Source organism: Paramisgurnus dabryanus, chromosome 4, assembly GCF_030506205.2.
Source record: "Paramisgurnus dabryanus chromosome 4, PD_genome_1.1, whole genome shotgun sequence".
In the NCBI taxonomy this organism is placed as follows: Eukaryota; Metazoa; Chordata; class Actinopteri; order Cypriniformes; family Cobitidae; genus Paramisgurnus; species Paramisgurnus dabryanus.
In genome coordinates this window covers 10984498-11007032 of record NC_133340.1, presented here as the reverse complement: position 1 = coordinate 11007032, position 22535 = coordinate 10984498, and the positions used below count along the sequence as shown (strand labels likewise).

The 22535-nt window shown below is 42.2% G+C and overlaps 1 protein-coding gene across 17 annotated transcripts in view; it reads right to left on the bottom strand.

Moving 5' to 3' along the window:
• gab1 (GRB2-associated binding protein 1) overlaps window positions 1-22535 on the bottom strand; it is a 165140-nt gene that overhangs the window by 13752 nt on the left and 128853 nt on the right. For 16 of the 17 annotated variants that reach the window (XR_010546774.1, XM_065295743.2, XM_065295742.1 and 13 more), the window contains 2 exons: window positions 6391-6485; window positions 5986-6280 (listed from right to left, as the gene is read on the bottom strand). Coding sequence is in view for 16 of the 17 variants with exons in the window: in XM_065295743.2 (XP_065151815.1) it covers window positions 5986-6280; window positions 6391-6485 (390 nt within the window). In the remaining variant the exon portion in view is untranslated. Of the gene's footprint in view, window positions 1-7; window positions 5623-5985; window positions 6281-6390; window positions 6486-22535 lie in introns of those variants that run through there. The other variant, XM_065295752.2, reaches the window with a different exon arrangement.

Genomic DNA, 22535 nt, shown 5'->3' with positions numbered 1-22535 from the left:
TTGGTGAGAAAAAACTCATTTGTTACTTGGCTTCTTTGAAAGAATTTGAGTCTTTCTGTTCCTCTAAAGCTCACACCCATGCAATGTAGAAAACTCACATCCACCTCCATCCACTGATCTATATAAATGACTGGATTGTGCATAGAACGCTTGACGTAACTGCGTGAGGTGAAGCCAGCGCAGAGTTCGAGCCGCCATCTTGGTATACCCGGCAGAGGGCGTCATTGACTTCCATTCAAAATCATGATCAAAATGTACCCGCTTTTCAGCGTATCAGTTAAACAAGGTTAATTTTTAGGACATGTTTACGTTAATTATTTGTTAATTCTGGTGTTATTTGCAATGTTTATGTTTTAATCGGGCAGGATAATGGATTTATTAAAAAACGTTAAGGTGAGTGTGTCTGTTGCATTTGTTAATGACACGGGTATAAATAAAGTTTTTTTGACATTCAGCTACACTGTGACGGTCAGCGTTATTTCTCTAAAAAAGTTTAGGTAAGTTTAGATAACATAATTACAAAACTAGCAAATTATTGCATGCACATACGGTACAAAGCATGATTATTTATTTAGATTTCAGAATGAGCACATTTATTGTCATTAATACTAAATATGCTGCAGTCTGTCTGCTGATTTGATACTGTAATAAAGATGAATGTATAATTAGACGCAAAATGCACAACTTCCAGTTAATAACTATTGACATGCTTTGGACGTTTGTGTTGTAATAATGTACAGGGTAACTTCACATATAAAAACGAAGACGAGTAAAGTGATGTTTTATCATTTTAAACTGATAACGTCCATTGATTTAATAGAACGTTTGGGTATACCAACATGGCGGCGCAGTGGCTTCACTAGTGTGACGTCATGCGCAATCCAGTCATTTATATAGATCAGTGCCTCCATCACTTTCGTCTTTTTGTCGCTTAACAGATTTGTGTTGGGCTGCTGCCATGGCAACAACTCTTCATGCATTTAAGTCATGCAACAACCAGGTTTCCCCACAAAGATGGACGGGCGAGACATGCACAGGGTTAAACAGACAAACGTGGGTGAGTACAGCATTCACACCAACTGACAACACGCCAGCATGTGGATCAGCCAGACAGCAGGGTTCATTGAAGTCAGATATATAAAAAAAATTCAACAGACGACTTCTGCGGTTTTACCGATGTAGTCACAACAGAAAAATACACCACATCAACACCGATGACAGCACAAAACTAAACAATACAGACCCTGTACATAACAGCAAATTATTACAAATTACTTTTAAAAATTTGAAGGACAGGTGTACAGTCAGAAAGAGAGAAACCAGAGAGAACAAAGACCAAAATTTGTAAACTAGTATGAAGAAAGCCACTAAAAATATACTAAGAGAAGACAGACTGTAGACAAACTAAGATGCAAAGTACCCAACAACTGCAAATAAAACACCGCCTAAGCCATTCGAATCTCATTATTATCAGCAGAAGCTTGCACACATACACCACAAATACAACACCCTGCAGCTTGTGGACCACCAGAAAGCACAAACTCGATCAACAAAACTCTGGTAATAAAAAGCAATGAGTGAACAGTTAGTATTGTGCTTGGCCCATGGTTAAAGAAAAGTGGTTGCGAAATACAGTGAATTTGAAGGAACTCATTTATTTATACTATAGGGCTGGTGTTGCAACCAATTTGATTCGTTTTATATGTTGTTTCAAATAAATTCCAATTTAATCCAATCTTGATTAGTTATCAATATTTCATTTAAACTTTAGTTTTGTAGGAATTCATTGGGTGTGCGGTCACTTTAAAGGGATAGTTCACCAATTTTTTTTTATTCTGTCATTATTTATATAGGTATTAGGGCTGCACGATTAATTGAAAAATAACCGAAACCGAAATTCTGAAACGTTAACCGACCCTATTTTATCATGTCGGTTATTTACGGTTTTTAATCCTGTTAATACTTTCCCTATAAAACATACTACCGCGTGTGAGGTTACGTGGCTCCGCCCCATCCAGTCAGTAGCATAGAGACACATGGAGGAGAACTTAAACACTGTGTTAACTGAGCAGATCACCTAGTGCCAAAAAAAAAAAAAAAACGAAGTAGTCACACATGTGCGGGCCCCCGTGATAAAACAACGAAATTCGCGATCGGGTTTTTACCGCAAATTTGAATGACGCGTAAAAGTTTATGTCACCTTGCGCTCAGTTGAATCTACCGATGAGTCTACGCAGCCTGGGTAAAGTCAACACATACCTCAGAACCGCAAGAAGACACGGGCAAGCAGGTTTAATCAGACATGGCAGAAATTAGAGAGAGAGAGAACGGGAGAACTTCTAGTCTACATTAACACCAGAAACATTATAGATGAGAGTAAAGGTCTTATATAGCAGTTCCCTAAATAGAAGACAAGAAACGTGTAAAGGATACCGTGTGTATTACCTTGCCACTCATCTCATTATCTGGATATAACTTATATGTATGTATCTTATGGCTAGAATTAGTCATGTGGGTTGTATGAATAAGATAACAACAAATGCCCTTTCAATAGAAAAATATATCCCACCTTATCCCAGCATATTTAAAATACAAACCTTGCCAGCGAACTATGATGCAAAAAATAATAATAATCGTTCATTAATCGTAACCGATGTCAAATGTTAAATTAACCGAGGTTTTGATTTTGGGTCAAATCGTTCAGCCCTAATAGGTATGTAACAACATGCGAGTAAATGATGACAGCATTTTCATTTTTTGGTGAAATATCCCTTTAAGACCTGCATGTAATGCACGGATCCAATATACTATTACACATGCGTTTACTTATCAAATGTTTTCATTCACATAACAGACAAAAATCTTCTCAAACAGCATGTGAACACACTGAGATTTTTTTGCTTAATTTTTACCACCACAATGGTAATACACCAATTCACCACAGTGGTGCAGTTAGTGTAGAATGTGTGTGTGAGTGTGTGTGCACACGCGTGCATTGATGCATATAGGCTTTTATATAATGCATATCAGTATGCATATACTGTATAATGCAAGGATCTAATATAACTGTACCTCAACAGTTAACCAAACATTCACTTAAGACAAAACAGATTATATCTGAATGAATTCTTGTCAAAACAGATATTTTTAAACTGTAATTCTGCGCATCTGTGTGAACGTGCTTTAGATGTGTCAGTCAGCGTGAGGAAGATTGTTTTTGAGTCTTAAATACTCTTTTAACATTAATCAGGTCCCAAACTTTATCTCTCTTAATAATTATTTTAACATCAAGCAAGTCCTGCACTCTATTTTCTAATTCCTGCATGTTTTAAAATCGAAACCAAAATGTTAGATGTGCAAGTGGATGGACAATCATCCTTTGTGTATTAGTTAAGCAATTAGGAAGGTACACCTCTCAATAAAATAAAGATTATTTTAGATGTTCAAATAGTACAAATAAAGATCATTTTAAAAGTTCAACAACCATGTGAAGCATTGGGTATGCTGGACGAGAGCTTAATGTTCTTATATATACTCAGATTTACTGTCTAAGGCTGCATCTCAATTTATCCAACTATGGGCGAAACAAAGGTCAGATGAACAGAAATTGCGTATTGCGTTAATCGCACGTTGATAAAATTGGTGGTGTTAAAATGAATTTGTGTTATTGTGTTATTAACGTGTTAATTTTGAAAGCCCTAATAAAAATGTAAATGAAGATTAGATATTCGTTTCATAACAAATGTGCATTCATAGGTGCCAATTTCTTTTTGCTGTCGGTGGGTGCTTCCGTGGTTTTAGACGTGAAATGTGAATTCAAAGGAATGTAGATATTGTAACTCGTGGGAGCAACCAATCAGCGTATTTAATTATAATTAATTGAGCATATGTGGTTGGCCACGGAGCACCCACATGATCGGCGCATTTGTGTGTTTTTATTGTAGCCCTTTCATCCATAAAACGAAACATGGTTCAAGTGAGGAACCTTATTGGGGTTATAATGTTTCCAGTTGCACCAAAAACGTGTGCTTATGATGATGTAATCTGGTAGCGCATATTTATACTTTTTCACAACCGTGAACAAGAGAGAGTATCTTGTTCCGCCCCCAAGCCAGCAGGTCATCACTGATATCAGCTGCATCCCCTTGCAAATACTGTACTAACTGACTGCTGGCCATTTGCATTCACACAAATTCGAAGACATCTCGTTGGGGAGACTGTACTTTGTATTTGTCATTTGTGCACACCACCAAGGATCGTATTTCACCACCATGGTGGTTATGACATGGGCCATCGTGCACACCTTATCATCAATCCAGCTTCTGAAGTACAGCACGCACATTAAGAATCAAATCAGGGATTTCCCAAATTGACATTGTTTTGTTAAATTAAAGATTTATTAAAATCAGAGAATAAATATTTTTTACCCAGTCCTATACTCCATATACAAGAGTTCTGACGTGAGCGTGACCTTTGACCTCTCACATACAATCAAAACAAAGAACAAATATCTCTAGTAAAAAGCTATAGATAATCTTGTGACTGTTTACAACAGATGAGGTTAACCTGAGATCGAATGAGTAAATAATGAAAGAAGTTTCAATTTGGAGTAAATTATTCCCTTAAAAGTTGTGTGTAAATTTTAGCAGCATCTAGGGGTAAGATTGCGAATTGCAACCAACAGCTCACTCCTCAATTTTAAAAAGCATATGGTAACTGCCACAGGACAAACATGTCGTTGCAACAGACAAAAGTCATGAGACAGCGTTGCAACAAAACGCGCTCTGAAGAACAATTTATCTGTAGAGCTACTGTAGAAACATGACAGCGACTACCATGTAAGGAGACACGCGGTGTATGTATATAAAAACAATACAGTTTATTATGTAAGGTCTTTAAACAACACTTAGAATGTAGTTATGCAAATTATATTGCATTTCTGTTAAGATATCCCTCTATAAGAAGTTGGTTGTCCTTTTGTTGCTATTACAGCTTCCACTTGTCTGTGGTTTTCCATGATCTTGGAACATCTGTGGGGATTTGTGCCAATTCTATCGCAAAAGAGGTCAGCAATTTACTACAATAATGTTTAGTGGGTTTCAGGTCAGGGCTTTGAGAGTTCTTTCAGACTCTAGTCGGACTCCAATCTATTTGACTGTACACGGGGGCATTATTACACTGAATAAGAAACTTTATTTCCCATTCTTCTTGTGTAAAGAAACTGCATAGATGTGTGATATTAAACACCTTTCAGTAAAGGATGTAGCTGAAACAGCCCCACGCGTTGATAACAAGGGGTGTCCACATACTTCTGGCCATGTAGTGCATTTCCTGGGCATGGACATTGTCTGTACAAACAATAACATGTAACTGAAGATACAAAATGGTTTCAGATGAGTGCTGGGCTGCGGCCATTAACGTTTAGATCAATAATGCTGTGGCTGCTGCTGTTTCTGCCCGCTTGTGCGACTTCAGTGTATCCCGCTTTCTTTCAGACCAGATTGAAATTCCCCTCGCAGGTCCGGCCATCAAAGGGGTCTTTCACTAAAGCACAATGGGGACAGAGGTGACCGCTCCAGGCTAACAGTGCAGACAGGCTCCCTCATACCCAGGGCTCTGAGCCTGTCGAACAATAGCCGCTTTCATTTATGAGGTCACATGTTAACGATTAAACAGCAAAAGCAACAGAAAGAGTTGTGCGGACTAGGTCCCTAAGCAAGATCTGTAATACGAATTAGGATCTAATGAGGATGGGCTAATCACCCTGATAAAGAAACTGTTAGTAGTACATACAATCATAATAATGTTAGTAGATTTTTATGTCAGTAAATGGAAGCATTTGGTGCAAAAAATAAATTTTATAAGCATGGGCCAGCACCTGTTTGTGAGAAGGATGTAAGGCAAGCTGAATTTTCAAAGCTTTAGATGTAGACGTTGACACAGTTTTACATTACACCCAGAAAACACAGAACCCCCAGGACTCACCTTTACGGTCAGGTTTGAGGTTTCGGTCTATGGGTGGTGGTTGGCATTCGGTTATTTGCATTGGTCTACGTGGTGGGGTCTTGGGGCTGGAGCGGAAGCCCATGTGGGCTGGAGGGGGCACCTGCTTTCCGAGGGAAGAAAATTCTGTGCCTGGAGTCATGGGCACATAGTTGGCCTCCTGGATGGGTTCAGAAAGGCTGCCCGAGCGGTGATGTGATGATGAGTGGACACTCATGGGCACGTAGTTCTCATCCATCTCTTCAGTGGAGCCTACAGGAACCATGCCTTTATTCTTCTACAAGCATCCAAAGACATGGAGGAAATGGTTACAAGAGTTTTGGGAAGTAACAGATAAAGCAAGTGATTTTGATCTAAATGTGATGACATGGATCAAAAGAAACTTACAAAATAGGTGTTAAAACTTTCATTAAAATCGAACGAGCAAATGTTGTCTGAAGGAAAGGGACGGGGTATATCATAACAGTCTTGAGATCCATAATCTGTAAAACAAATGCATACAAAGCAAATATTAAACAGTTGAGAAAATATAAAATAAATAAATACGAGATTTGTTTTAATTGTCGTGTCCATATAGTTGAGAATAATTAGAAAGATGTTTGTGAAGAAGGGAGTGGACATCAAAAACTCTTACAATACCATCAAACAACACTGGAGGGAGCCACTCATGACTACATCTTCCTACAGTACAAAGAGCTTTCATTTTCAAATCAAAATATCCTGACTCATCCAGACAATAAGAAACGGTACAGAAAATAAAAATACCATTTATGATCCCCAGGGAACATACTGTAGGTCATGTGCTTTAGTGCTTTTCGATGTATACATGAAACATTAATTTTTAAGACAGAAAAGAACAAAAAAGCAGAACATAAGCCTACCGTTTACATTTTAAAGGCCTCCATTAATTCTTTGATCCCACTTGATTCGCAAAGACGGCAGACAATGACTGACAGGTGTGTGTGTTCAATACCCATTTGGATAGGTTAAACACAAAAAAAACACATTCCAAGTAGGGATGTTTACAATTAATCAAATTGCAAATATGGCTAGCATACTGAAAGCAAAGACCCTCTTCAGGAAAGCCTGCAAGATTAGCACAGCAATGCTGCGTATGCTGCTATACACAGAGAAGGAGACCAAAAGCCGTTTTTAATGAACAGATCAAAATCTTTTACTTTTACAATTACTGACTGTCCTTACACTCTGAATGCCCGCAACAGATGTCAATAATCATCATTGACCGACTGAGGTGCTGCATGCTAGCCAAGTTGACTGTTAAGTGTTTTCTAATGGAAGGTTGCCATCTCCATAATATAAGCATCTTTGCTGAAAGAACGGCGCTGGTCTAAGCCAAGGTGACGACCGGAAAAGTGCCCTTTGTGTGCTTTTTGGATATAATTACAACAAACGATGTCTTAACAACTCAACAAAGAAAAAAGAACACTTGATAATTTTTTTTCGACATGTCATGGACGCATGGACATCCAACTGTTGCAGAGTGTGCATGTGAGGCAGAGTTATACAGTGTCTATTAGTCATTATGTTGGCTTGAGAAAGCCAACATACTGTTGTTGCACTTAAACTTATTATGTTGGCTTGACAAAGCCAACATACTGTTGTTGTATCTAAACTTATTATTATGTTGGCTTGAAAAAGCCAACATACTGTTCTTCATCTTAATCTTATTATTATTATGTTGGCTTGAAAAAGCCAACATACTGTTCTTCATCTTAATCTTATTAGTGGTGCTTGCATTTATGCAAGGCATCACTATTATTATTGCTTTCGGTTATTATTATTCTTCTTCTTATATCTGGACACTTTTTCGGCACTTAACTCGTCCCGCACGGTTTGCCGTAGTCCCATGAAAGAGGGCTCAAAGCGACCGGATTATTGAGGAGAGGTGTGCTATGACTTTTATAAGCGATCGGGTGCAGGATTTTCGAAAGGGGGGCGAAAAACCACCTAAAAAATCCCATTGACCTAACATTGCGCCCAACTTTGACGGGTCATAGCTCCGCTCGAGGATTTTGTAGAAACATGTGGGTTACAACATTTGAAGAGGGTGGTAGACTCTGTAAGAACATACATCACATTGGGGTGTAAGTTGTACCCCTGGGGTGTAGGAGGTGCCCAAAAGTGCCCCATTGACTTATAATGGGGCAGGGAACACGCCCATATAAGGGAATAAAACCGTTCCAGATGGGATATCTTTGCTTTACAGTGTCGTAGAGATAAGTGGGTGGACTCATTTTACTCAGGCATCCAATCAGTCTCTAAGGATCATCCCAGAGCCATTAAGCCACTCCCCTAGCAACCATTTTGGGCACCCTAGCAACATCTCCCATAGACTGCCATTATAAAATGCCCAGATGGATATCTTTGCAGCACAGTGTCATAAAGACATGGGGGTGGGCTCATTTTACTCAGGCATCCAATCAGTCTCTCAGGATATTTGCATAGGTATTAAGCCACGCCCCTAGCAACCACTTTTGAGCACCCTAGCAACATAAAATTCAAACAGTTATATCTCGGCATCAGATCATCATAGAGACACGGGGGTTGGACCGTTTTACTTGTGACTTGGAGAGTAATAACTGGCCACATCATTGGCCACTCCCAAGCCACGCCCATAGCAACCAAATTTGAGCACCCTAGCAACCGAATAAACAAAGCCTTATATCTCCGCATTAGAACATCGTAGAGACGCGGGGGTTGGACCGTTTGACTCGTGACTTGGAGGGTAATCACTAGTGCATGCCAAGAGGTATTAAGCCACGCCCCTAGCAACCAAATATGAACACCCTAGCAACAGAACAAACAAAGCCTTATATCTCGGCATCAGAACATCGTAGAGAGGCTGGGGTTGGACCGTTTGACTCGTGACTTGGAGGGTAATCAATAGTGGATGCCAAGAGGTATTAAGCCACGCCCCTAGCAACCAAACTTATTATCCTAGCAACGGAATAAACAAAGCCTTATATCTCCGTATCAGAACAACGTAGAGACACGGGGGTTGGACCGTTTTACTTGTGGCTTGGAGTATGATCATTATGGGATGCCAATTTTCTCCCTAGCAACCAAACTTAGTACCCTAGCAACCGAATAAACAAAGCCTTATATCTCCGCATCAGAACATCGTAGAGACACGGGGGGTTGGACCGTTTTACTTGTGGCTTGGAGTATGATCATTATGGGATGCCAATTTTCTCCCTAGCAACCAAATACAGTACCCTAGCAACCAAATAAACAAAGCCTTATATCTCCGCATCAGAACATCGTAGAGACGCGGGGGTTGGACCGTTTGACTCGTGACTTGGAGGGTAATCACTAGTGCATGCCAAGAGGTATTAAGCCACGCCCCTAGCAACCAAATATGAACACCCTAGCAACAGAACAAACAAAGCCTTATATCTCGGCATCAGAACATCGTAGAGAGGCTGGGGTTGGACCGTTTGACTCGTGACTTGGAGGGTAATCATTAGTGGATGCCAAGAGGTATTAAGCCACGCCCCTAGCAACCAAACTTATTATCCTAGCAACGGAATAAACAAAGCCTTATATCTCCGTATCAGAACAACGTAGAGACACGGGGGTTGGACCGTTTTACTTGTGGCTTGGAGTATGATCATTATGGGATGCCAATTTTCTCCCTAGCAACCAAACTTAGTACCCTAGCAACCGAATAAACAAAGCCTTATATCTCCGCATCAGAACATCGTAGAGACACGGGGGGTTGGACCGTTTTACTTGTGGCTTGGAGTATGATCATTATGGGATGCCAATTTTCTCCCTAGCAACCAAATACAGTACCCTAGCAACCAAATAAACAAAGCCTTATATCTCCGCATCAGAACATCGTAGAGACACGGGGGTTGGACCGTTTTACTTGTGGCTTGGAGTATGATCATTATGGGATGCCAATTTTCTCCCTAGCAACCAAACTTAGTACCCTAGCAACGGAATAAACAAAGCTTTATATATCCGCATCAGAACAACGTAGAGACACGGGGGTTGGACCGTTTTACTTGTGGCTTGGAGTATGATCATTATGGGATGCCAATTTTCTCCCTAGCAACCAAACACAGTACCCTAGCAACAGAATAAACAAAGCCTTATATCTCCGCATCAGAACATCATAGAGACATGGCGGTTGGATCGTTTTACTTGTGGCTTAGAGTATAATCATATATTGTCCCCCAAAATTTGCCACGGCAAGCACCACTTCACATTTTCTTCAGGAAATGTACCTATCTAGTTATTATTATTATTCTTCTTCTGATCCCTACTTTTTCTGACTGTAACTCCTCCTAGAGCTTTCAAGCTACACCCACAAAACTTTACAAAACTTTTAAGACTGGTCCGTAGATTTATGCTATGACTTTTCTAACTGATGGGACCTTCCGAATTCCTAAACGGGGGGCTCAAACACCCCAAAATTTCCATTGACTTAACATTGAGACAAACTTTGACGAGTCATAGCTGCGAGTGAGAAACTTGTAGAAACTTGTGGGTTACCACATTTAAGGAGGCTGACAGGCTCTGTAAGAACATACATCACAATGGGGTGTAAGCTGTACCCCTGGGGTGTAAGAGGCCCCCAAAATTTCCCATTGACTTATAATGGGGCAGGAAACATGCCCATATAAAGGAATAAAAGCGTCCCAGATGGAATATCTTCACTTTAGAGTGTCGTAGAGATATGGGGGTTGGACCGTTTTACTTGTGGCTTGAAGGTTGATCATTATGGGATGCCAATTTTCTCCCTAGCAACCAAACTTAGTACCCTAGCAACGGAATAAACAAAGCCTTTTATCTCCGCTTCAGAACATCATAGAGACATGGGGGTTGGACCGTTTTACTTGTGGCTTGAAGGTTGATCATTATGGGATGCCAATTTTCTCCCTAGCAACCAAACTTAGTACCCTAGCAACGGAATAAACAAATCCTTATATCTCCGCTTCAGAACATCATAGAGACATGGTGGTTGGACCGTTTTACTTGTGGCATGAAGGTTGATCATTATGGGATGCCAATTTTCTCCCTAGCAACCAAACTTAGTACCCTAGCAACGGAATAAACAAAGCCTTATATCTCCGCTTCAGAACATCATAGAGACACGGGGGTTGGACCGTTTTACTTGTGGCTTGAAGGTTGATCATTATGGGATGCCAATTTTCTCCCTAGCAACCAAACTTAGTACCCTAGCAACGGAATAAACAAAGCCTTATATCTCCGCTTCAGAACATCATAGAGACACGGGGGTTGGACCGTTTTACTTGTGGCTTGAAGGTTGATCATTATGGGATGCCAATTTTCTCCCTAGCAACCAAACTTAGTACCCTAGCAACGGAATAAACAAAGCCTTATATCTTTGCTTCAGAACATCTTAGAGACACGGGGTTGGACCGTTTTACTTGTGGCTTGAAGGTTGATCATTATGGGATAACAATTTTCTCCCTAGCAACCAAACTTAGTACCCTAGCAACGGAATAAACAAAGCCTTATATCTCCGCTTCAGAACATCATAGAGACACGGGGGTTGGACCGTTTTACTTGTGGCTTGAAGGTTGATCATTATGGGATGCCAATTTTCTCCCTAGCAACCAAACTTAGTACCCTAGCAACGGAATAAACAAAGCCTTATATCTCCGCTTCAGAACATCATAGAGACAAGGGGGTTGGACCGTTTTACTTGTGGCTTGAAGGTTGATCATTATGGGATGCCAATTTTCTCCCTAGCAACCAAACTTAGTACCCTAGCAACGGAATAAACAAAGCCTTATATCTCCGCTTCAGAACATCATAGAGACACGGGGGTTGGACCGTTTTACTTGTGGCTTGAAGGTTGATCATTATGGGATGCCAATTTTTTCCCTAGCAACCAAACTTAGTACCCTAGCAACGGAATAAACAAAGCCTTATATCTCCGCTTCAGAACATCATAGAGACACGGGGGTTGGACCGTTTTACTTGTGGCTTGAAGGTTGATCATTATGGGATGCCAATTTTCTCCCTAGCAACCAAACTTAGTACCCTAGCAACGGAATAAACAAAGCCTTATATCTTTGCTTCAGAACATCTTAGAGACACGGGGTTGGACCGTTTTACTTGTGGCTTGAAGTGTGATCATTATGGGATGCTAATTTTCTCCCTAGCAACCAAACTTAGTACCCTAGCAACTGAACAAACAAAGCCTTATATCTCCACAACAGAACATCATAGAGACACAGGGGTTGGACCGTTTTACTTGTGGCTTGAAATGTGATCATTATGGGATGCCAATTTTCTCCCTAGCAACCAAACTTAGTACCCTACCAACGGAACAAACAAAGCCTTGTATCTCCGCATCAGAACATCATAGAGACACGGGGGTTGGACCGTTTTACTTGTGGCTTGAAGTGTAATCATTATGGGATGTTGATTTTCTCCCTAGCAACCAAACTTAGTACCCTAGCAACAGAACAAACAAAGCCTTACATCTCCGCATCAGAACATCATAGAGACATGGGGGTTGGACCGTTTTACTTGTGGCTTGAAGCATCATTATGGGATGCCAATTTTCTGCCTAGCAACCAAACTTAGTACCCTAGCAACGGAACAAACAAAGCCTTATATCTCCGCATCAGAACATCATAGAGACATGGGGGTTGGGCCTTTAAACATGTTAGCTTTATGCTGACTTTATGCTAAATCATGTTAGCTTCATGCTAAATCAGGCTAGCTTTATGCTAAATTATGTTAGCTTTATTTTAAAAAGCTTCATACTTAAGCATACTAACAACAAGATAGCCTACTAAACCAGACTTCTGTCAAACTTCTGTCAAACTTCTGTCAAACTGTCTTAAACGTTCAGACCAGGCTTTGTCAAGCCAACATAAAGTTTGTCCTCAAACTTTAATATCTAGTTATTATTAGTGGTGCTTGCATTTATGCAAAGCATCACTATTACTATCTTGCATACTTATTATTATTATTAGTGGTGCTTGCATTTATGCAAAGCATCACTATTACTATCTTGCATACTTATTATTATTATTATTCTTCTTTTTCTGGACACTTTTTTGGCGCGTAACTCGTCCCGCACGCTTTGTCGTAGACCCATAAATTAGGGCTCAAATCGACCGGCTTATTGAGGAGAGGACTGCTATGACTTTTATAAGCGATCGGGTGCAGGATTTCCGAAAGGGGGGCGAAAAACCACCCAAAAAATCCCATTGACTTAACATTGCGCCCAACTTTGACGAGTCATAGCTCCGCTCGAGGATTTTGTAGAAACATGTGGGTTATAACATTTGAAGAGGGTGGTAGGCTCTTTAAGAACATGGATCACAATGGGGTGTAAGTTGTACCCCTGGGGTGTAAGAGGTGCCCAAAAGTGCCCCAATGAAAAGTCAATGGGGCAAAATCCCATAGACTTACCATTGCAAAAATTTTGACGGGTCATAGGTCCGAGCCAGGATTTCATAGAAACATGTGGGTTACTAAATTTGAAGAGGGTGCTAGACTCTGTCAGGACGTCCCCCACAATGGGGTGTAAGGTTACCATAGCAACCATTTTGGGCACCCTAGCAACCTATCCCATAGACTGCCATTATAAAATGCCTGGATGGATATCTTTGCACCACAGTGTCATAGAGACATGGGGGTGGGCTCATTTTACTCAAGCATCCAATCAGTCTCTCAGGATCCTTACAGACTTACTAAGCCACGCCCCTAGCAACCACTTTTGAGCACCCTAGCAACATAAAATACAAACAGTTATATCTCGGCATCAGAACATCGCAGAGACACGGGGGTTGGACCGTTTTACTTGTGACTAGGGGTGTAACAATTGGGCACATCATTGGCCACTCCCAAGCCACGCCCCTAGCAACCAAATTTGAGCACCCTAGCAACCGAATAAACAAAGCCTTATATCTCCGCATCAGAACATCGTAGAGACACGGGGTTTGGACCGTTTTACTTGTGACTCGGAGTGTAATCACTGGGCACATCATTGGCCACTCCCAAGCCACGCCCCTAGCAACCAAATACAGTACCCTAGCAACAGAGTAAACAAAGCCTTATATCTCCGCATCAGAACATCGTAAAGACACGGGGGTTGGACCGTTTTACTTGTGACTCGGAGTGTAATCACTGGGCACATAATTGGCCACTCCCAAGCCACGCCCCTAGCAACCAAATACAGTACCCTAGCAACAGAGTAAACAAAGCCTTATATCTCCACATCAGAACATCGTAGAGACACGGGGGTTGGACCGTTTTACTTGTGACTCGGAGTGTAATCACTGGGCACATCATTGGCCACTCCCAAGCCACGCCCCTAGCAACCAAATACAGTACCCTAGCAACAGAGTAAACAAAGCCTTATATCTCCACATCAGAACATCGTAGAGACATGGGGGTTGGACCGTTTGACTCATGACTCGGAGGGTAATCACTAGTGGATGCCATTTTTTTCCCTAGCAACCAAATACAGTACCCTAGCAACAGAGTAAACAAAGCCTTATATCTCCGCACCAGAACATCGTAGAGACACGGGGGTTGGACCGTTTGACTCGTGACTCGGAGGGAAATCACTAGTGGATGCCATTTTTTCCCCTAGCAACCAAATACAGTACCCTAGCAACAGAGTAAACAAAGCCTTATATCTCCGCATCAGAACATCGTAGAGACACGGGGTTTGGACCGTTTGACTCGTGACTCGGAGGGTAATCACTAGTGGATGCCATTTTTTCCCTAGCAACCAAATACAGTACCCTAGCAACAGAGTAAACAAAGCCTTATATCTCCGCATCAGAACATCGTAGAGACACGGGGGTTGGACCGTTTGACTCGTATCTCGGAGTGTTATCACTAGTGGATGCCAATTTTTTCCCTAGCAACCAAATACAGTACCCTAGCAACAGAGTAAACAAAGCCTTATATCTCCTCATCAGAACATCGTAGAGACACGGGGGTTGGACCGTTTGACTCGTGACTCGGAGGGTAATCACTAGTGGATGCCAATTTTCTCCCTAGCAACCAAATACAGTACCCTAGCAACCGAATAAACAAAGCCTTATATCTTCGCATCAGAATATCGTAGAGACATGTGGGTTGAATTGTTTTACTTTTGGCTTGGAGTATAATCATATATTGTCCCCCGAAATTTGCCACGGCAAGCACCACTTCACATTTTCTTCAGGAAATGTACCTATCTAGTTATTATTATTCTTTTTCTGGACACTTTTTTGGCGCGTAACTCGTCCCGCACGCTTTGTCGTAGACCCATAAATTAGGGCTCAAATCGACCGGCTTATTGAGGAGAGGACTGCTATGACTTTTATAAGCGATCGGGTGCAGGATTTCCGAAAGGGGGGCGAAAAACCACCCAAAAAATCCCATTGACTTAACATTGCGCCCAACTTTGACGAGTCATAGCTCCGCTCGAGGATTTTGTAGAAACATGTGGGTTATAACATTTGAAGAGGGTGGTAGGCTCTTTAAGAACATGGATCACAATGGGGTGTAAGTTGTACCCCTGGGGTGTAAGAGGTGCCCAAAAGTGCCCCAATGAAAAGTCAATGGGGCAAAATCCCATAGACTTACCATTGCAAAAATTTTGACGGGTCATAGGTCCGAGCCAGGATTTCATAGAAACATGTGGGTTACTAAATTTGAAGAGGGTGCTAGACTCTGTCAGGACGTCCCCCACAATGGGGTGTAAGGTTACCATAGCAACCATTTTGGGCACCCTAGCAACCTATACCATAGACTGCCATTATAAAATGCCTGGATGGATATCTTTGCACCACAGTGTCATAGAGACATGGGGGTGGGCTCATTTTACTCAGGCATCCAATCAGTCTCTCAGGATCCTTACAGACTTACTAAGCCACGCCCCTAGCAACCACTTTTGAGCACCCTAGCAACATAAAATACAAACAGTTATATCTCGGCATCAGAACATCGTAGAGACACGGGGGTTGGACCGTTTTACTTATGACTAGGGGTGTAACAATTGGGCACATCATTGGCCACTCCCAAGCCACGCCCCTAGCAACCAAATTTGAGCACCCTAGCAACCGAATAAACAAAGCCTTATATCTCCGCATCAGAACATCGTAGAGACACGGGGTTTGGACCGTTTTACTTGTGACTCGGAGTGTAATCACTGGGCACATCATTGGCCACTCCCAAGCCACGCCCCTAGCAACCAAATACAGTACCCTAGCAACAGAGTAAACAAAGCCTTATATCTCCGCATCAGAACATCGTAGAGACACGGGGGTTGGACCGTTTTACTTGTGACTCGGAGTGTAATCACTGGGCACATAATTGGCCACTCCCAAGCCACGCCCCTAGCAACCAAATACAGTACCCTAGCAACAGAGTAAACAAAGCCTTATATCTCCACATCAGAACATCGTAGAGACACGGGGGTTGGACCGTTTTACTTGTGACTCGGAGTGTAATCACTGGGCACATCATTGGCCACTCCCAAGCCACGCCCCTAGCAACCAAATACAGTACCCTAGCAACAGAGTAAACAAAGCCTTATATCTCCGCATCAGAACATCGTAGAGACACGGGGGTTGGACCGTTTGACTCGTGACTCGGAGGGTAATCACAAGTGGATGCCATTTTTTTCCCTAGCAACCAAATACAGTACCCTAGCAACAGAGTAAACAAAGCCTTATATCTCAGCATCAGAACATTGTAGAGACACGGGGTTTGGACCGTTTGACTCGTGACTCGGAGGGTAATCACTAGTGGATGCCATTTTTTTCCCTAGCAACCAAATACAGTACCCTAGCAACAGAGTAAACAAAGCCTTATATCTCCGCATCAGAACATCGTAGAGACACGGGGGTTGGACCGTTTGACTCGTATCTCGGAGTGTAATCACTAGTGGATGCCAATTTTTTCCCTAGCAACCAAATACAGTACCCTAGCAACAGAGTAAACAAAGCCTTATATCTCCGCATCAGAACATCGTAGAGACACGGGGGTTGGACCGTTTGACTCGTGACTCGGAGGGTAATCACTAGTGGATGCAAATTTTCTCCCTAGCAACCAAATACAGTACCCTAGCAACCGAATAAACAAAGCCTTATATCTCCGCATCAGAATATCGTAGAGACATGTGGGTTGAATTGTTTTACTTTTGGCTTGGAGTATAATCATATATTGTCCCCCGAAATTTGCCACGGCAAGCACCACTTCACATTTTCTTCAGGAAATGTACCTATCTAGTTATATCTTATTCTTATGTCTGCACACTTTTTCGGCGCGTAACTCGTCCCGCACGGTTTGCCACAGTCCCATGAAAGAGGGCTCAAATCGACCGGATTATTAAGGAGAGGTGTGCTATGACTTTTATAAGCGATCGGGTGCAGGATTTTCGAAAGGGGGGCGAAAAACCAACCGAAAAATCCCATTGACTTAACATTGGGCCGAACTTTGACGGGTCATAGCTCCGTTTGAGGATTTTGTAGAAACATGTAGGTTACAACATTTGAAGAGGGTGATAGACTCTGTAAGAACATACATCACATTGGGGTGTAAGCTGCACCCCTGGGGTGTAAGAGGCACCCGAAAATTCCCATTGACTTATAATGGGGCAGGAAACATGCCCATATAAGGGAATAAAAAAGTTCCAGATGGGATATCTTCGCTTTACAATGTCGTAGAGACATGGGGGTGGGCTCATTTTACTCAGACATCCAATCAATTTTTCAGGATAGTCCCAGAGCTATTAAGCCACGCCCCTAGCAACCACTTTTAAGCACCCTAGCAACATAAAATTCAAACAGTTATATCTCGACATCAGAACATCGTGGAATCATGGGGGTTGGACCGTTTTACTCATGACTCGGAGGGTAATCACTGGCCGCATCAATGGCCACTCCCAAGCCACGCCCCTAGCAACCAAATTGGAGCACCCTAGCAACCGAATAAACAAATCCTTATTTCTCCGCATCAGAACATCGTAGAGACAGTGGGGTTGGACCATTTTACTTGTGACTCAGAGCATAATAACTTGCGACATCATTGGCCACTCCCAAGCCACGCCCCTAGCAACCAAATATGAGCACCCTAGCAACCGAATAAACAAAGCCTTATATCTCTGCATCAGAACATCATAGAATCACGGGGGTTGGACCGTTTTACTCGTGACTCGGAGGGTAATCACTGGCCGCATCATTGGCCACTCCCAAGCCACGCCCCTAGCAACCAAATTGGAGCACCCTAGCAACCGAATAAACAAATCCTTATTTCTCCGCATCAGAACATCGTAGAGACACGGGGGTTGGACCGTTTTACTTGTGACTAGGGGTGTAACAATTGGGCACATCATTGGCCACTCCCAAGCCACGCCCCTAGCAACCAAATTTGAGCACCCTAGCAACCGAATAAACAAAGCCTTATATCTCCGCATCAGAACATTGTAGAGACACGGGGTTTGGACCGTTTTACTTGTGACTCGGAGTGTAATCACTGGGCACATCATTGGCCACTCCCAAGCCACGCCCCTAGCAACCAAATACAGTACCCTAGCAACAGAGTAAACAAAGCCTTATATCTCCGCATCAGAACATCGTAAAGACACGGGGGTTGGACCGTTTTACTCATGACTCGGAGGGTAATCACTAGTGGATGCAATTTTTTTCCCTAGCAACCAAATACAGTACCCTAGCAACAGAGTAAACAAAGCCTTATATCTCCGCATCAGAACATCGTAGAGACACGGGGGTTGGACCGTTTGACTCGTGACTCGGAGGGTAATCACTAGTGGATGCCATTTTTTTCCCTAGCAACCAAATACAGTACCCTAGCAACAGAGTAAACAAAGCCTTATATCTCCGCATCAGAACATCGTAGAGACACGGGGTTTGGACCGTTTGACTCGTGACTCGGAGGGTAATCACTAGTGGATGCCATTTTTTCCCCTAGCAACCAAATACAGTACCCTAGCAACAGAGTAAACAAAGCCTTATATCTCCGCATCAGAACATCGTAGAGACACGGGGGTTGGATCGTTTGACTCGTGACTCGGAGGGTAATCACTAGTGGATGCCATTTTTTTCCTTAGCAACCAAATACAGTACCCTAGCAACAGAGTAAACAAAGCCTTATATCTCAGCATCAGAACATCGTAGAGACACGGGGGTTGGACCGTTTGACTCATGACTCGGAGGGTAATCACTAGTGGATGCCATTTTTTCCCTAGCAACCAAATACAGTACCCTAGCAACAGAGACAAACCCTTATATCTCCGCATCAGAACATCGTAGAGACACGGGGTTTGGACCGTTTGACTCGTGACTCGGAGTGTAATCACTAGTGGATGCCAATTTTCTCCCTAGCAACCAAATACATTACCCTAGCAACAGAGTAAACAAAGCCTTTTATCTCCACATCAGAACATCGCAGAGACACGGGGGTTGGACCGTTTGACTCGTATCTCGGAGTGTAATCACTAGTGGATGCCAATTTTTTCCCTAGCAACCAAATACAGTACCCTAGCAACAGAGTAAACAAAGCCTTATATCTCCGCATCAGAACATCGTAGAGACACGGGGGTTTGACCGTTTGACTCGTGACTCGGAGTGTAATCACTAGTGGATGCCAATTTTCTCCCTAGCAATCAAATACAGTACCCTAGCAACCGAATAAACAAAGCCTTATATCTTCGCATCAGAATATCGTAGAGACATGTGGGTTGAATTGTTTTACTTTTGGCTTGGAGTATAATCATATATTGTCCCCCGAAATTTGCCACGGCAAGCACCACTTCACATTTTCTTCAGGAAATGTACCTATCTAGTTATTATTCTTCTTCTGATCCCTACTTTTTCTGACTGTAACTCCTCCTAGAGCTTTCAAGCTACACCCACAAAACTTTACAAAACTTTTAAGACTGGTCCGTAGATTTATGCTATGACTTTTCTAACTGATGGGACCTTCCGAATTCCTAAACGGGGGGCTCAAACACCCCAAAATTTCCATTGACTTAACATTGAGACAAACTTTGACGAGTCATAGCTGCGAGTGAGAAACTTGTAGAAACTTGTGGGTTACCACATTTAAGGAGGCTGACAGACTCTGTAAGAACATACATCACAATGGGGTGTAAGCTGTACCCCTGGGGTGTAAGAGGCCCCCAAAATTTCCCATTGACTTATAATGGGGCAGGAAACATGCCCATATAAAGGAATAAAAGCATCCCAGATGGAATATCTTCACTTTAGAGTGTCGTAGAGACATGGGGGTTGGACCGTTTTACTTGTGGCTTGAAGGTTGATCATTATGGGATGCCAATTTTCTCCCTAGCAACCAAACTTAGTACCCTAGCAACAGAATAAACAAAGCCTTATATCTCAGCATCAGAACATCATAGAGACACGGGGGTTGGACCGTTTTACTTGTGGCTTGAAGGTTGATCATTATGGGATGCCAATTTTCTCCCTAGCAACCAAACTTAGTACCCTAGCAACGGAATAAACAAAGCCTTATATCTCAGCATCAGAACATCATAGAGACACGAGGGTTGGACCGTTTTACTTGTGGCTTGAAGGTTGATCATTATGGGATGCCAATTTTCTCCCTAGCAACCAAACTTAGTACCCTAGCAACGGAATAAACAAAGCCTTATATCTCCGCTTCAGAACATCATAGAGACACGGGGGTTGGACCGTTTTACTTGTGGCTTGAAGGTTGATCATTATGGGATACCAATTTTCTCCCTAGCAACCAAACTAAGTACCCTAGCAACGGAATAAACAAAGCCTTATATCTCCGCTTCAGAACATCATAGAGACACGGGGGTTGGACCGTTTTACTTGTGGCTTGAAGGTTGATCATTATGGGATGCCAATTTTCTCCCTAGCAACCAAACTTAGTACCCTAGCAACGGAATAAACAAAGCCTTATATCTCCGCTTCAGAACATCATAGAGACACGGGGGTTGGACCGTTTTACTTGTGGCTTGAAGGTTGATCATTATGGGATGCCAATTTTCTCCCTAGCAACCAAACTAAGTACCCTAGCAACGGAATAAACAAAGCCTTATATATCTGCTTCAGTACATCATAGAGACACGGGGGTTGGACCGTTTTACTTGTGGCTTGAAGGTTGATCATTATGGGATGCCAATTTTCTCCCTAGCAACCAAACTTAGTACCCTAGCAACGGAATAAACAAAGCCTTATATCTCCGCTTCAGAACATCATAGAGACACGGGGGTTGGACCGTTTTACTTGTGGCTTGAAGGTTGATCATTATGGGATGCCAATTTTCTCCCTAGCAACCAAACTAAGTACCCTAGCAACGGAATAAACAAAGCCTTATATCTCCGCTTCAGAACATCATAGAGACACGGGGGTTGGACCGTTTTACTTGTGGCTTGAAGGTTGATCATTATGGGATGCCAATTTTCTCCCTAGCAACCAAACTTAGTACCCTAGCAACGGAATAAACAAAGCCTTATATCTCCGCTTCAGAACATCATAGAGACACGGGGGTTGGACCGTTTTACTTGTGGCTTGAAGGTTGATCATTATGGGATGCCAATTTTCTCCCTAGCAACCAAACTTAGTACCCTAGCAACGGAATAAACAAAGCCTTATATCTCCGCTTCAGAACATCATAGAGACACGGGGGTTGGACCGTTTTACTTGTGGCTTGAAGGTTGATCATTATGGGATGCCATTTTTCTCCCTAGCAACCAAACTTAGTACCCTAGCAACGGAATAAATGTTAGCTTCATTCTAGCTTCATGCTAATCATGTTAGCTTCATGCTAATCATGTTAGCTTCATGTTAGCTTCATGCTAATCATGTTAGCTTCATGCTAGCTTCATACTGATCATGCTAACATCATGCTAGCTTCATGCTAATCATGCTAGCTTCATGCTAATCATGCTAGCTTCATGCTAATCATGCTAACAGCCAGATAGCCTACTAAAATAAACTTCTGTCAAACCATTTTAAATGTTCAGGCTACGCTTTTTCAAGCCAACATAAAGTTTGTCCTCAAACTTTAATATCTAGTTATTATTATTCTTATGCTCCCCCACTTTTTCTGACTGTAACTCCTCCTAGAGCTTTCAAGCTACACCCACAGAACTTTACAAAACTTTTAAGACTGGTCCGTAGATTTATGCTATGACTTTTCTAACTGATGGGACCTTCCGAATTCCTAAACGGGGGGCTCAAACACCCCAAAATTTCCATTGACTTAACATTGAGACAAACTTTGACGAGTCATAGCTGCGAGTGAGAAACTTATAGAAACTTGTGGGTTATCACATTTAAGGAGGCTGACAGGCTCTGTAAGAACATACATCACAATGGGGTGTAAGCTGTACCCCTGGGGTGTAAGAGGCCCCCAAAATTTCCCATTGACTTATAATGGGGCAGGAAACATGCCCATATAAAGGAATAAAAGCGTCCCAGATGGAATATCTTCACTTTAGAGTGTCGTAGAGACATGGGGGTTGGACCGTTTTACTTGTGGCTTGAAGGTTGATCATTATGGGA